The sequence below is a fragment of the Parus major genome, chromosome 1, assembly GCF_001522545.3.
Source record: "Parus major isolate Abel chromosome 1, Parus_major1.1, whole genome shotgun sequence".
Lineage (NCBI taxonomy): Eukaryota > Metazoa > Chordata > Aves > Passeriformes > Paridae > Parus > Parus major.
This window is the reverse complement of record NC_031768.1, coordinates 94,044,364-94,059,043: the sequence shown is the minus strand read 5'-3', so window position 1 is coordinate 94,059,043 and position 14,680 is coordinate 94,044,364. Positions and strand designations below refer to the sequence as shown.

Sequence of the window (14,680 nt, the reverse complement as noted above, 5' to 3'; positions counted from 1 at the left end):
AGCATTCAAATGTCAGATTTCTGATTAGTCTTGATATGTTAACACTTAACAATAAAGGGTTCCTTTTCTACTAAAATGGCTTTTCACAAGTAAATACTCACACACCTTACAAAATGCATGGAATTTATTACATTAACAACAACAAAAACAACAAATATATTCATGGTGATACATGGGGTTAGCATTTCAAAATTCTTTATATTGCAGATATGAAAAAAATTATCAACACAAGCAGCAGTCAGTTTTAGGTTATGTCCTAAACAAAAGCAATGAGCCATCGACCAATTCTGTGCTCTTCCTGTCCCATGATGGGGTAAGCAACCACTTATTCATTTACAGATTTTAAATACTCTGCACATACACTGACACAGTGGTCTTTTTATGAAATCATAGTAGCATTCATCTGAATGGGCAGATACGTTGCTCTGAGTGCATTTTAAGGAAAATAAAAATCCTTGCATGAACTATAACGATCAGAAGTTAATTATTTCTCATTATTTCTCAATAGGCCTGTTAGCGCAATGCAGTCACCACACAAATACTATTTCTTAAAACCAGGAATACCAATAATACACATGATTCTGCATCTTTGACTCTTCCCTACCTTCCTGCACCTTAAGGCTGTGCTGCTGGAAAGACAAAAGAAAGCCTGGGTCTCCTCTTGGACCTAAAATGTATTTAAATGGTAAATTTCTCCAGCTAAAAGTAGAAAAGATCATGCATAACATTCATTTAAACACCTCTCCACTAGCTTGCTGTTCAGCTGTCTCAAGCATGAAATACTACCTGTGCTGTGCACAATAAAGGGGGCACAGATTTCTGATGAGAAAAGCAAAAAGAACTCCAAAACAACACATTTAGGAGAGAAAATGCAAATAAAACATTTCAAGTTTTAAAAAGACATTGTGACTTTTCTTTTAAAGACCCATCACTAAAAAATTACATTGCCCCTTGTAGTTTGGAACAATGTCTTGTTTCCCATGGCTAGAGAGAAAAACTTTCTAATTTGCTTAGCACAATTTCATGGAAATGTCAATCTCAAACCTCCCTTTTGTTGTAGGCCTTCTTAAAAACATGAGAAGAAAAATACTACTCTATTCATATTACAGAACCTGCTGTCAAATCATACTAGAAAGGCAGAGAAAGGCAAAACAGTTGTGCTGAACTGCACATCTTACATCTGGCATCTTACTATTAAGTCAATTTTTACAAGTAGCTCATTCTGAATGGACATTTTAGATCTTTTTATTATATTTCACTTAGGTTAGTGATAACAGAAATGCCAGACACTTCATGCCTGAAGAATTTGAAGATTACCATGGCATATACAGTCTGCCAAGGGCAGCAGCATCACTCATGAGCTATTTGGAAAATTTTAAAAATCCCAATTCCAGTGAAACTTGCAGAACAATGAACCCACATCTTGTATTGGTACTACAAAAGGGCAATTACTGAGCCTCTCCACACAATGTGGTGCTTCATCATTTCTGCCATACTTTATTTAAACACCACTGATGAACTCCAGAGACACACACACTCAGCATCAAGGGAGCAATCTGTAATACTCAGCAATTTCTCCAAGAAAAAGTACAATTCTTTGCACTCCAGCAGCATATAGGACAGTATTCACTTCGTCCACTTGCAAGTCATTAAGTGCCACAGAATCTTTTGCTTCTGTTAATCTGTGAGAGTGGAATACCTGAGAACACACAGAAGAGAGACATCAATTCCCTAATCAATTTTTCCTGGATGGGCTGACAACCTCTGTTGTCAGTACACAGCTGAACAAGTCTCCTGCTTTCTTTCAGACTTCTCTGTCACACCACAGAGCTCCTGCACTTGCAGGATACATAAAGCCCTTTGTAGAAGCACCAGATCACTTGTGAGCACACATCACACCTGACACTTGGAGATGCTGCAGATGTGCATCCAATTTCACATGTCCTGGGGACCAAGTTCACAGCAAAGAGGAAAAGCTCAGCTCTTCACTAGAAGTTGTGTTAGAAACACGGGCATCTCTTCAGCAGCTGGCCGAGGAAGACAGACTGCTGGCACCAGGAGCAAGATCCAACTCTTCTGCAGGCACCTCTGAGTGCAGCCTGGATGAACCCTCCTGAGAGACTTGTATGACCCCCCAGACATTGTACAGTGACATCTGATGCAATCATGCAGATGATTGAAAACAATTTCTTCAAGCCAAGTTCTTTACATCAACAAAATACAGGACTTTGACCAACACAAACATACCAAATCCACAGGATTCTGATATTTGAAGAAAATGGGGAATTTAATAAAATAAAAGACTACTGAACATGCAGAAGTGGGTGCTAAGTTATAATTACTCACAAAAAAAAATAAATTACCTATACTTTGTAGTTGTGGAAGTCAATTAATCAGAACTTTTCTCCCCCAAGAACAGTTGCTGTTGGTGACTGCTAAACCTGTTCTCACAACCAAAACATGTTTAAAATAATTGTTTAGACCACTGAATACTTTGCCATTCCTTACTTGGAGAAGAGTGAATGATAAAGACATTAGACAGCTCAATATTATAATCTATAAAGCGTAACTGATGCATATCAAAACACCGATCTCAATTTTAACACGTGGCACTGCCTTTTGAACAGACTCAATTTAACCTGTGGGTTTCCTGAGAAGATTTTACATATATTAGCTATTAATTTCTGTATGTTTGTGACTAAATATTGGATGTAATTAAACTTTTTTAACTAAGCAAAGGTAAAACTAAATCTGTAACAGTCATATAAAAAAAGCTGGTTTAAAACATTCGTTTTAATTTCAAATACACAACTCTTTCAGATTCAATGCATTGTTATAATAGCTCCTCTTCAGCTCCTGTGCTCTGCATTTCCCTACTTTTTACCAGCATACCAGTAAAAGACACTTCATCTGCTTTTATCAGTGTGGGCAAGAAAGTTTACACAAAGAACAAGAGTTCCATGAATATGAAACACTGAGGAATTAAATCACAGAGACATCAAATTCTAAACAGCTTTTTCAAGTATTTTCAAATGTCCTTATTTGTGTCCTCCAAATTCATTGCTGTTTCCACCAAATTCCATAGAGTGATGTTCTTCAGGAAGGAATCTGTTCCTCCGTCAGAATTAATTTTCTTAACAAGCCAACAAGCACACAGTCCACTTTGATCTAAATGCCATTTATTTGCCTCAGTAATATACTGGTTTGGGTATTTCATCCCACTACAGATGTTTCACAACATAAAATACCCCACACTGCCACAAGCAAGGCCACAGCTCAATAAACACTTGAAGGCACTTTAAATTAGCACAGCCACAGACAAAAGCAAGCCTTGTCTGCCTCTCACTTTTGGCCACATGTTCTCACACCCTTCCTGGTACTAGAGGAAAACATTTATGCAGCCACATGGCCAACCAGAGCAGGGACTTGGCATAAAAACAGCTGTTAGTTTTAACCTAGAGCAACCCCCTGATTTATTTGAGTATGCATATGCAGCAGTGCCTTCCTTGAGAGAGGGATAAGAGAGCAGGGGAACACCAGCAACTGCTTCTTTCACCAGCACTGCCAACCCGTGTTTGCATTTGAAACAATCCTGAGTGCCAACCAGAGAGGCAGAAACCATCCCAACCCTGCACAAGAGTGCTGCACTGGCTGGAGGAACCAAGCTGGCTGCAGAGTGCCCCAACCCACTGTCACCACACACTGCTGGGTTTCATCAACCCAGCTTTCCATGCCAGTGGCAGGGCAGGTGGGATTATAGCTACCTCAGCCTGGATTGATTCACCTTCTCTGGGGCACCCTTAGACAGCTAATGAAATTATGGGATGAGGTTTAACAAAAACAGGAGCACGACAAAAGCACAGTAAGCATTTTGCTTTTCAAAATGCTGGCAGCTCAGTGGGGGGACTGGAGAGGGTGAGAGCAGACAGAAGCTGATTCTTGTTCTTACAGCAAAAATACAAAATTTAATATGCCATTATAACAAAATTTTACTGCTTTCATTTACAACACAGGCCACCTGCTGGGCTAGTGATAATTAGCACTTTATTATTTTAATCTGTACATACAGCTTTACAATCATTCTCTCTGGAACTCCAGTCTTAACTTTCAGCCACTGAATTTTACACAAAAGAGTAACACTTAGGAATCCTAAATTTAGCGTCCAAAATGACAACATTTTAAAATACACTTTCCAAAATTATTAAGTTGTCAGAGCAGTTAAGACATGTGCTTCCTCTGCTGTCATGTACTAACTGAGCTGACTACTCCTACAGAACAGGAGAGACATCAGCTGTGTAAGATTGTGCTGCAGAGCTTTTACTTACTGATGCCAAGGAAATGATGTGAGTAAGTCCCCAGGAACAGCTATGACTTGCTTGAATAGTATGCTGGCAAAAAAAGCCTACAAGGACAGGCTAGGCATGGTGACAAGTGATTTTCATGAGAAACCTGTGAGAGGACTGTGTGTTCAATGGTACAAAGTGCAGAAGCCCCTCTCATCTGCTGCCCAGGCTGACTCACTGTGATAGCTCATACTCCATGTCTTTGGCTGGCACATGCAGAATGCCCACTTCCCAAAACAGAGAATTTACTTTTCAATCTGCATCAACACTTACTTAAAAATAAACACTGTTGTGCTTCAGTGCTTTAAGTGCTACACAGCAGAAACACAGATGATGAATAAAAGAAAAACAACACACAGATGGTCATGCAAAACACTATGAGAATAAGCAATTGTCATGGTCAGAATGGGCTTTAAACCTCCTGGAAGTTCTTCAAACTCCTCACCACACTAGGACCATGTGAAATTTCAAAACCCTCACATACGTCAACTAAGAGGCAAAAAGTTCTCCAATCACACCAATAATTCACATGCTAAATTAATGCTACACTCAATATTTTCCCCCTTTCTTTTCTGGTTCATAGATGAGACTGCACAGCCTAAACTGCAGATCCATGGTGCCTCTTATGAGCAGCTGCCCCTTCCCTGCCCCAACCACTGCCAGTGCTCCCTGTATCCTTGCTGGGCTGCAAACCAGTTCTGAGCCCAGTTCCCCATCCCAGCTGCCTTTTGCTGGGCGAGGGATGGGTCTGGCCCACCAGCCACTGGAGCCTGAACAATGCAGGGGATGCAAGGTAGGGGCAGGGAGGAGACAGCAGCAGCCACAGGTAAGAATAGTTTTTGGTACCACAGAACTGATAGAAGCTGGCAGGGAGGAAGCTCCTGGTTTGACTACTTGAGAAAAAAAAAAAAAAGGTATGGATGCTTTCAAATAGAAAACCTCAAAACAGTTGAGTTGTTCTGAGGTTTTCAGTTGTCACTGAAAACCTCAGAACACAGTTGTCATTATTTGCACCCCACAGCTACACCAAGAACCATGACTTTAAATATATTTCTAATCCTCTTTAAAGGTTGTTGTGCAACTGATGAAACAGTCCCACTTCACATCTGTGCACCAGCAGTTCCTTCTCCCAGTGTAGGTGGCATATGGCATCATCTTGATTTTTAACATTCATTTTCTAATATAATTTCAAAATTACAGCGGGGTTTGTTTGGAGTTTCCCCACGTTGAATGACTTGGCTTCATTCTAGCACCATAAAATTTAATATACAATCTGTTCTAAAAGACACTTCATTCCTAATTTTGCCCTGTAGATACTCCCTTAAAAGAAAGATTTTGTCACACTTTTGACCTTCCATAAATACAACCAATAAAGTAAACATTATGTATTACTGAAAAACAAGATGATGAACTACGAAGATGACAGTAAATTTAAATGTTTGAGTCATTATTTTTTAAGTGACAAATTTATCATAAAAAGTATAGCGAGAGCACGTAAGAAGTCAGTGTGTGAAGCTTCAGTAAAAGCTATCTCTGAACTTTGAGCCTACCCATCAGCTTTGCTGTACCTTCTTCACAGCAAGAAGGAAATGATGCTTTGGTAGGAGGACTGGAGAACTTGAAAACAGCTCTAAAAATTAAGAGATAAAGTAATGCAAATGCTTTATTTGAAATTTTCAAATATACTTAGGAAAAAGACAAAAACTGATCATCACTAGACTTGGTACACAAGTGTTCAAAAGCTTTCAATTTAATGCATTCCTCTTTCCATCCTTGTGATAATGAGATGCACTCTGACACCTGTACATAATTGCATAAAAATAGAATTGAACATATAATGTGATTTAGGGCTACTTGGTTTATCACAAAACACAGAATTGCAAAAGAAAAATGAAGTACCAGTGGCTTCTTTTCACCACAAAGAACAAGGCAAGATGTTTTTCTCCGTATCTTAACCATTCTGGAGCAAAGTTAAAATAACCAGGTATGGGCTTTAACGGGATGCAGTCCTGCTGAAGATGCAGCAGCTGCCAGCCCTGAAACCCTCTGTGGTCCTACAGGCAATCATACATGTACAACATACTCAGCATTCGAGCTATAGCTCTGTGATACACTACACCTTCACAGGAAAAAACTCTGAGGAGTAACCACAGCAACAAAACTGCACCACTGTAATTCATCTTCCCACTCAAGATATCGAGGTTCTTTCACCTGCCTCATCCCTGTGAGGTTTCTCCCCAGAAAAAAACCCATGTTTACATGCAAGTACCTATACAAGTGGCTTGTCTTGCCAAGACTAATTAAAACACTTTACACATCCTATTTTTGCATTTTGAATTTTATAGTGGCCTGAAACTACAGAGAACTGTGGCACAACTGCTAAAATAGTTCAGCGTTATCTTTCAACATCAAAAGCTGCAACTGGGCACTGAAACAGCTACTTCTGCTACTCCAAGAATTTAAAATTAAGAGACCTGAAAAGCTTTCCTCTTCACAGTTAAGCAACATTTGAGGTCTTCTGATGGCCCAATTAAAGTTTAAGAAAATCACAAACGGATCACTGAGTAGGAGGAGATGGCACTTAGGGATGAAAATGGTACTTAGGGATGAAAAATAATTATCCTTTTGCAAACCTGGAATAATTTTACAGAACATTTATATACAAACCTTGAGTAAGCGCCAGGTCAGGATAAACAGTATTAGTGTAATGACTGACACTCTGGGAAGCGTTTACACCATCCTCCTGTTTAGAAACTACGACAGAAGAATTATCTGCTCACAACCATTTTCAGAAGCATGTCAAGCTTTTCAAGTTTCCTTTTCCACCATTAATAGTATTCACAAGGATGTATTGAATTATTACCTCTGACAGCACTTGAAGTAAAGAAACAAGAAAATTGGAGGGGTTGATTTTAAGAAGTGGTTTTATCAGAAAAAACATTTTGGGGAAAAAAATTTAAAAGAGAATTTATGTGACCTCATGCACAATCCATCAAATTCCAACAAGACTGACAATCTAAAGATGAGTAGCTGGCAAGGAATTGTCATTCTGATGGATAATATTCCAATCCTAGATAATAAAACCTCTTCCTTGAGCTAGAAGTATATTTGGAAAACTTGAAAATCTGGAAGGAAGATTTAGAGGGCGGATTAGCTAGTGAAGATGTAAAATGGGAAGTATTTAGTAAAACATATTGATGATCTGATCATTGATTTTATTTCCACTTTTCAGTTCATAAATGATGCATGATCTATGGATTATGGTTAATAAGGCAGTCTCCTGTGATTGATTAGCTTAATTGAGTTGTCACTTCACGAAGAATGTTAAAATGTTATACACTAATTTAAAACTTTTATGGAACAATGAAAAATGTTAACATAATCAAAGATACCCACAAAGAACAACAAAAAAATCTTAAAACAGCTGCTTGTTTTTTTCTTTAATACTGCAATTAACAAAGCCACTGTGATACAGTTTTGCCAATGAAAAACAAGGTCTGGCATAAAGAAAATGCCAGACCGATATTTTCTAAAAAATTAAAAATAAGAAGAAATATTGAAAAACTATAAAAATAAAAAACCACTAGTCCCTCTCTCACAAAAAGAAAAAAGCACATTTGAACCTTTCTGATCCTAATTTATAAGTCATTTTACACAATGATGGTTTTATAGTGTACTGAACAGCAGAAAGGCCCTTTAAAGTATGAGTTCTTGTACACCTTGAGTTCTTAGAGTTGGCTAGTCACTCCTCTGACAAAGAGGAATTCAGAAGTTGCATTAAATTTCTTTCCAGAAAGTTTTCAGACTTGAGTAAATGCATCTTGAGAAAGAGACTTTTTAACTATTTCTAAAGCTTTCATGCTTTAAACAGCTGGAGAAGAAAACAAAAACAACCCCCCCACCCCACCTGTTTCTAAGACATTCTTAAAAGCACACCCACTGGTATTGCCAAGAATGAAACAAACGAGTTCACAGACTTGGTTCAGCTTCCACAACAACATTTACTAATGTGATGATCAATGTACGCAACTGTCACGGCCGCGGTGCAGAACTGGGGCTTCCTAATTGTGACACCACTCAAAAACCAGAGGCATGGCATTTCTACTAACAGGACAGAAGTTAGCACTTTCAGTAGGATCCTGAGAACAGAGGTTCTTAAGATCAGCAGGCAAATAACAGTAGGAAAATAATGATTACCTGAGTCACAATGCACAACACCTCTTGTACAGAGACCAGTGACCAGGCCAACACATCCTCCTCACCTCAGCAAACATTAAAAACAAGCACCTCTGACATGTACATAGTCAGACTCCATTTACACATATTCTGCTCTCAGGAATCCTTTTTCTTCCAAAGAATGAACTTTTTTAGAAGGAACTGCCAATAGTTGCTAAGAATCCTTGAACTTCTAATGGTTCTGGACTTGTGTTTCACATTGCTACTGTAAATATATTCTAGTTCTTTCATAGCTTGAGAGGTCAAAAATCCAAGTCTGACTGCAAACTTGCAACAAAATATTTAGAGGTATGAGTTGCCACTTACTGTAAAGATAAACACTTATAGGCTTGATTTTCAGGATGCAACTAAACTCACCAAAATCAAAGACATAACCAATCACTGAGCTTCAGTATCCACCAGCTGTGCTGGTCTAAACTTTACAGACTGCTAACTCACCAAAAATTGCTTTTGTTTTGATATTTGCAGAGAAAAGAAGAATATAACCCAAACAGAAGTGACAACTGCAAACACAGAGATTTAGAAGAAATGCCAACAGGAAGCATCCAAAGGCCATAAGCAGTACCAAGTGACTGTGCTACAATTCCACGATCCTATTGATTGAAATACTGAAATTGCTAAACAAGTACAGACTATCTGCTTTAATGTCGTTTTTGAAGAGTTCAGCAACCATAAAAAAATGTTATCCTCTTACAACTTTTCACCAAGAGAAACTAAGTGGTCATGCAAGGAAACACCAGAAATTACATGCTTTAAAACTAAGCACAGGTAAACGCTTCTTATCCATGCAAGGGCTGGTGTTTGAGTTTTTGGCTTTTTTGGTTTTTTTCCAGGCACTAGACAAAAAATGCATCAACCAGAAACTGTTTTCAAAATCAGTGTTATTCTGTGGTCCAAATGTCAAGTCACTATTAGATTTATAGCTATAAAATATTTATATATATTTATACAAAAAACCAACATGCACTGTACTGCTTAAATCCAAAATGCAATACATTCTCATGAGAGCTCCAAGGGGTATTTACACAAAAGGGTGATTCCTGCATTCCTTACAGGAATGGACAAGGCTAGCACCACGTCAGCAGGCTCTCAGATGAGCTGGGCTGAACCAAACCAGTATTGGGAGGCTCTCTCCCAGAAAGGATGCTCTGCAGAACACATGGATGTACTTTTTGCCCACCAGATCATACCCACTTCAAGAAAGGCTCATTACCTGGAGGAGGAAAAATAAAGTTGCTAAGATTCTTGTTTCCAAAAGCAAAGAATATTCACTCTTTTTAGGTCTGTACTTCCAATACCAGCTCACTTCCCTTCAGGAACAGCATGCCGCCACAAAATTCTTTATGGCACTGTTCCACCTCTCTAAATCTATCTTCAAGGTGCAATGCTGGGAAGCTAAAAAGAGCATCAGAAAACCTGAAAAAGCCTTCCCTAACTTTAAGCCCCAGTTCTGAAAAATTCTTCCATACTTCTTGACACAGGGATGAAAGGGATTTGCCTCAGCACTCCAGCCTAAATGGTTCCAATACCTGAATCCTCAAGCTGCACAACTTCATCTTCAAAACATTCTGCACTCTTAAGTAAAACTGTCCCATTAAAAAAGCAGAACAGTTCATTAGAGCACTCCCCTCCTCCTCATAAAACACTTAATCTGATGTTAATTTGAGGGACAATAAATCTCTTGTGCAAAGATCTGAGGGTCTTTTTAATCAAAATAATTCCTTTTGGGTTTGGCTAATTCCCTTCCTTCCAGATGAGCCCAGCCAAGGACAAGGGATACAAAGGGCAGTGAGACATCAACCAATCTAATTTAGCAAGAATAGAAACCAGCACTCATGTGCAAGGCAGCACATGGCAATCGCTCATGTGATAGACGGCTGTGCGGCAGTGCTTTGTATTCACATGCCCAGAACTCTCTGCAGCAGGAAAAGACACACCTGCACTGGGCTACCCTGGCAGCTGGAACCCTTGTCAGCCCCTGTTACAGCAGGAAATAATCTCTTCCAGGACCCTGAGGGAGTCTCTCCCCATCTTGCTCAGCCACTGGATATGTAGCTAGAGCCATCTTCTCTTTGCCTGATTCCTTCTCCCCAAACTACGGCTGATGGATCAGCACCTGCCCAATTCTGGACTGGCCACAGCCAGAGCCAGCTCTGCCCACTGCCCTGCAGGAGGGACATGTCGCTCTATTAGGAACGGCGAGATTGAACGACACAGACTCTTCTCATGGAGTCAGTTAGGAGAAATTCTCATAGTTTATCACTTCAGGTCTGTTTTATAGACTGATACGTGGAAAGTACAGAAAGGAAACTCTTATTGGTTAGCAAACTACTACATTACCATCATTGGTCAGTGGGGCATACTACCCCCTGACGTTCTCCTGCAAAGAAAACAAGGGACAGACAACAACACCTGCAAGGCTGTTTTCTGTCTTTGAGGATTGTTTTAAATCCTCCCCATGAATTTCCCAGGCTACTTTCTCAGGCAAGACTGAGAAGCTCTATGGCCTGCAGTTTCACAAGCTCTCTGTTTCAGAGTTAGCATCCACAGGGACAAGCAGGAGTGAGACCAGGAGCGCTGCGGAGAGGAGAGCACAGTGAGGAACTGATGAGAAAGGAACGCAGAAATGATCCACAAATACTGTGGCTCGGTCCCCAGAAAGGGGACCATGGAAAACCATTCATTTCTTGAGGCTCAATGTGCACAGAGACACTAGTTCTCACACTTCACTTTTCAGACAATGATAACTCAGTACCAGACATTCAAAACTTCTTTTTCTCTGCTACATCAAAGCAAACATTTTTAAGCTACAGAGGTTAATCACCTTTTTGCACTTTCTTCAACATGGCTTGAACTGATGGGCAGCTATTTGTTAAGAACAAAATGTGGAAATTGCATTCAAAAACAAGCATCCAGCACTTATTTTTTTAAGAAAGACTGCAAATAAATCTGCTTTAAGACACTGGGGAATCAGCTTCTGAATAAAAGGTTCCTTGTAACTTTAGGCACTTTTCCCCAGTTTTACATGCACACTGGTATCCACTAGGAATCCCAACAGATGGCTACCAAACTAGTTTGTGTGGTAACAAAGTTCTTGCTCTACATACCCTACAAGCTTCATACCTTCAGAATTACTGACACATTATTCAACTTCTACTTTGATGAAAGCTAAGCAACCATTCCTCCTGTAGCAGTGTTTTTCTAAATTTAAAATAAAAGAAGTTAAACTTAGCTAATGAACAGACCATACCAAATTTATGTCAATAGCTAAACATCTGCTAAGAGCACTGTTTCTCAAAATGCAATCCACAAAGAGCAGGAATTTTAGCTGCTGGCTTGCTTTCATTCACACCTGCCTAATTACATAAAAAACAAAAAAAAAATACTCTAAGTATTTTTTCAAGTATCAATTTCCTTGCAACCAGGAGCTAGATTCACTACACAACTGTTTCAAAAATCACAAAAGCTGACTTGCACAGCCATCAGCTGGACAGTCCCCTAGGCAAAATATTATGAAATGCAGCACAGGGCACTTCTGAAGGTGTTACAGCTAATAAAAAATGCTCATAATTTTTGAAGACAGAAACACACCCAAGTTCAAGTCCTTGACCAAAGAATTTTGAATTATATACACTGAATGATTATTTAATATGATAGACTGAAATTCCACTTGACTCCTACAAGGTAATACACTGGGCTACTGTGAAAAATATATTCACCACAGCAATACCTGCACTTTTTCATTTCTAAGATTGCTGTCATCTTGAAGGAGAGGAGCACCATTTGTCCCAATACTAAGAACAAGCTCCACCAAAATTGACCAAAATATTGTTATTTTAAAATCAGTTCGTACCAGGAAGGTACTCTACAGAAAAGCATGTGAGAAATGAAAACACTGACTTCTGAAAAAGATTTAAATGCCATGTTGTATGTGAGGCTTAGAGCTGCTGACCAGTAGAAAAGAAAATGAACAATTGCTTATTAACAGCAGATCAGCCTCTCTAACATAATGAATAGGCTAGGTTCCTACATAGTAACACTCACTGTACTTTTATAAAAGAGCTTAAAAGCAACTTTAATTCTGGAATTCCCCAAGTCTGGGTTACTTTCATTGTCAATCAAGATATTCTCTTAGAAGCCTGTTCACATATTTAATGCCCTGAGTAATAACTTTATGCAGACCAAGAGCTAGACAACAGCTTCATTTCTATATGGGACTCCTGACTCAAATTAGAATTATGCCAGCATTTAGAGATACAGGATATGGGCTCCCAAACCTTCTCTGGAATAAGATAAATGAAAATATTTTGGCAAGGAAACAGTCCCTCACTAGCAGAACTCTTCTAAGAAGCTCTAGCAGTTTCTCAAATTGAAGCATTGTATTCAACAGTACCAGAGTCCCTCACCTTAAAACAGGCTCTGCTTTTTGTTAGCAAATAAAATGAAGCTTGTCAATAAAGAGGTTCCCCTCCTGCTCAAAATAGAGACCTCTGAGCAAACTTTAAACATTAACTAGAGAAACACTGCAAATTGAAATTCTGGGTAGAAGCTGTTCAGCAGTTTCCCAAAGTACAGAAAACTAAAGTTTCACACATAACTAAAAGCCTGCTGTCCTCGCAAGCGCCACTTCTTGCTGCATGCTCCCACCCCATCTAAAACAGCCCTAACTACTCTGTGAGCCAATTCCACTCAATCAGCTGCAGGTAAATTATGACTTTTCCCTACCCCCACAGTTATTCCGGTTTTCTCCTAGAATAACAAAGTCAGTCTGCCCACCAAAAGGTCAGACAAGTGTCAGGTCAGCACAAGCATGATGCTCCTACAGCATGAACTAACACCTTGCCTGTCTCATCCAGCAACCTTCAAAAGACTAAATGTTAAAACAGCCCAATTTCCTCTCAAAAGCAAATGGGTCTTCTCCAGCTCCATTATAAATGACAAGAAAACAAACCCAGCTGTGTCAAATGCTTATTAGCGTTAGTTTTGCACGTGTATAGGAACATACGTAAATGCAATTAGCTGGAAAAAAGTGGAAAAGGCAATTCTACACAACTACCTTGCTCTATGGATACATCACTGAACTTCTCCCATTCAATTAATTAATTAATTTTAATTAATTAGTTAAATGCTTAATTTAGATGCAAAAACAGTCGAGTGCATATAGTTCGTATTCCCTTGGTGCATTTAAATGCAGCATTTCTGAAATTCAACCATATTTCCATCTCTGAGATTAAAAGAAAAAGTTATGTAGCAACTTAAAACAGTTTCTGAAGAGACCAGTTTCTGAAAAGATTCAAGACCAGTGCAAAAAGCAAGTGGAATTGAAAACCACAAAATTAATCTTCCCAAACACAGAAGTGAGTTTCAAGATGCTGTCAAAACACTCACCCCCACCACTTTGTCCCGAGCACATGATCAAAGTGACAGTCACAGTGGCATCCTCTGATCTTCTGCCATGAAGTGACCAAACTGTGCCTCGTAATTTTCAGAATGCTAAAGCCTGCTCATTAATTCCACCCGAGGAAGAGAAATCTCGTCGATTTCTCTTAACAGGAAAAAAAACCAAAAAAAAACCAACAACGCCTGCTACCCTGACACACTCAGGGACTCTCACCCCTATACACACTTCTGCACACTCTTGGGCGAGTGTAAGTTTATTCTGACAGCAAGCAGAAGCTCCCCTGTATCCCCCTCCTGGCTCACACCTCAGAGCCTGCAGGCGGGGGTCACCCGCGGAGCCAAACCCACAGAGCCCTGCCCTGTGCCCCGAGCTGCCTCCACAGCCCCGGCTCCCTGCCCAGCCCCGCCCGGGTGAAGCCTCCCCGCCGCCAGCTCCCCGTGGGACTGCGGGAACGGGCAGGGAAAACGTCTCTTGTTTAGTGGTTTTGTTTTTTCCAAAACGGGGCTCTTCTCTCGCCCTTTGCTGGCCACGGAGGGAACAGGTTCGGCGTGCAGGGCCACATGCCGAGCGCGCCCCCTCCCAGCAGCACAGCCCCAGAGGGTTGGTTTCCCTCCCCCGGCCGCCGGGCTTGCGGGGCTCGTCCGCCGCCGCTCTCGCACCCACCTTTCTGCGCCTCGGTGCCCCGCAGCAGCAGCAGCAG

General features: G+C 40.1%; 1 protein-coding gene across 1 annotated transcript in view; it reads right to left on the bottom strand.

Annotated features, from left to right (window-relative positions):
- DCBLD2 (discoidin, CUB and LCCL domain containing 2) overlaps positions 1–14,680 on the bottom strand; it is a 141,890-nt gene that overhangs the window by 26,440 nt on the left and 100,770 nt on the right. The window contains exon 3 of the mRNA XM_033514981.1: positions 14,644–14,679. Within this exon, the coding sequence (XP_033370872.1) occupies positions 14,644–14,679 (36 nt within the window). The remainder of the gene's footprint in view (positions 1–14,643; position 14,680) is intronic.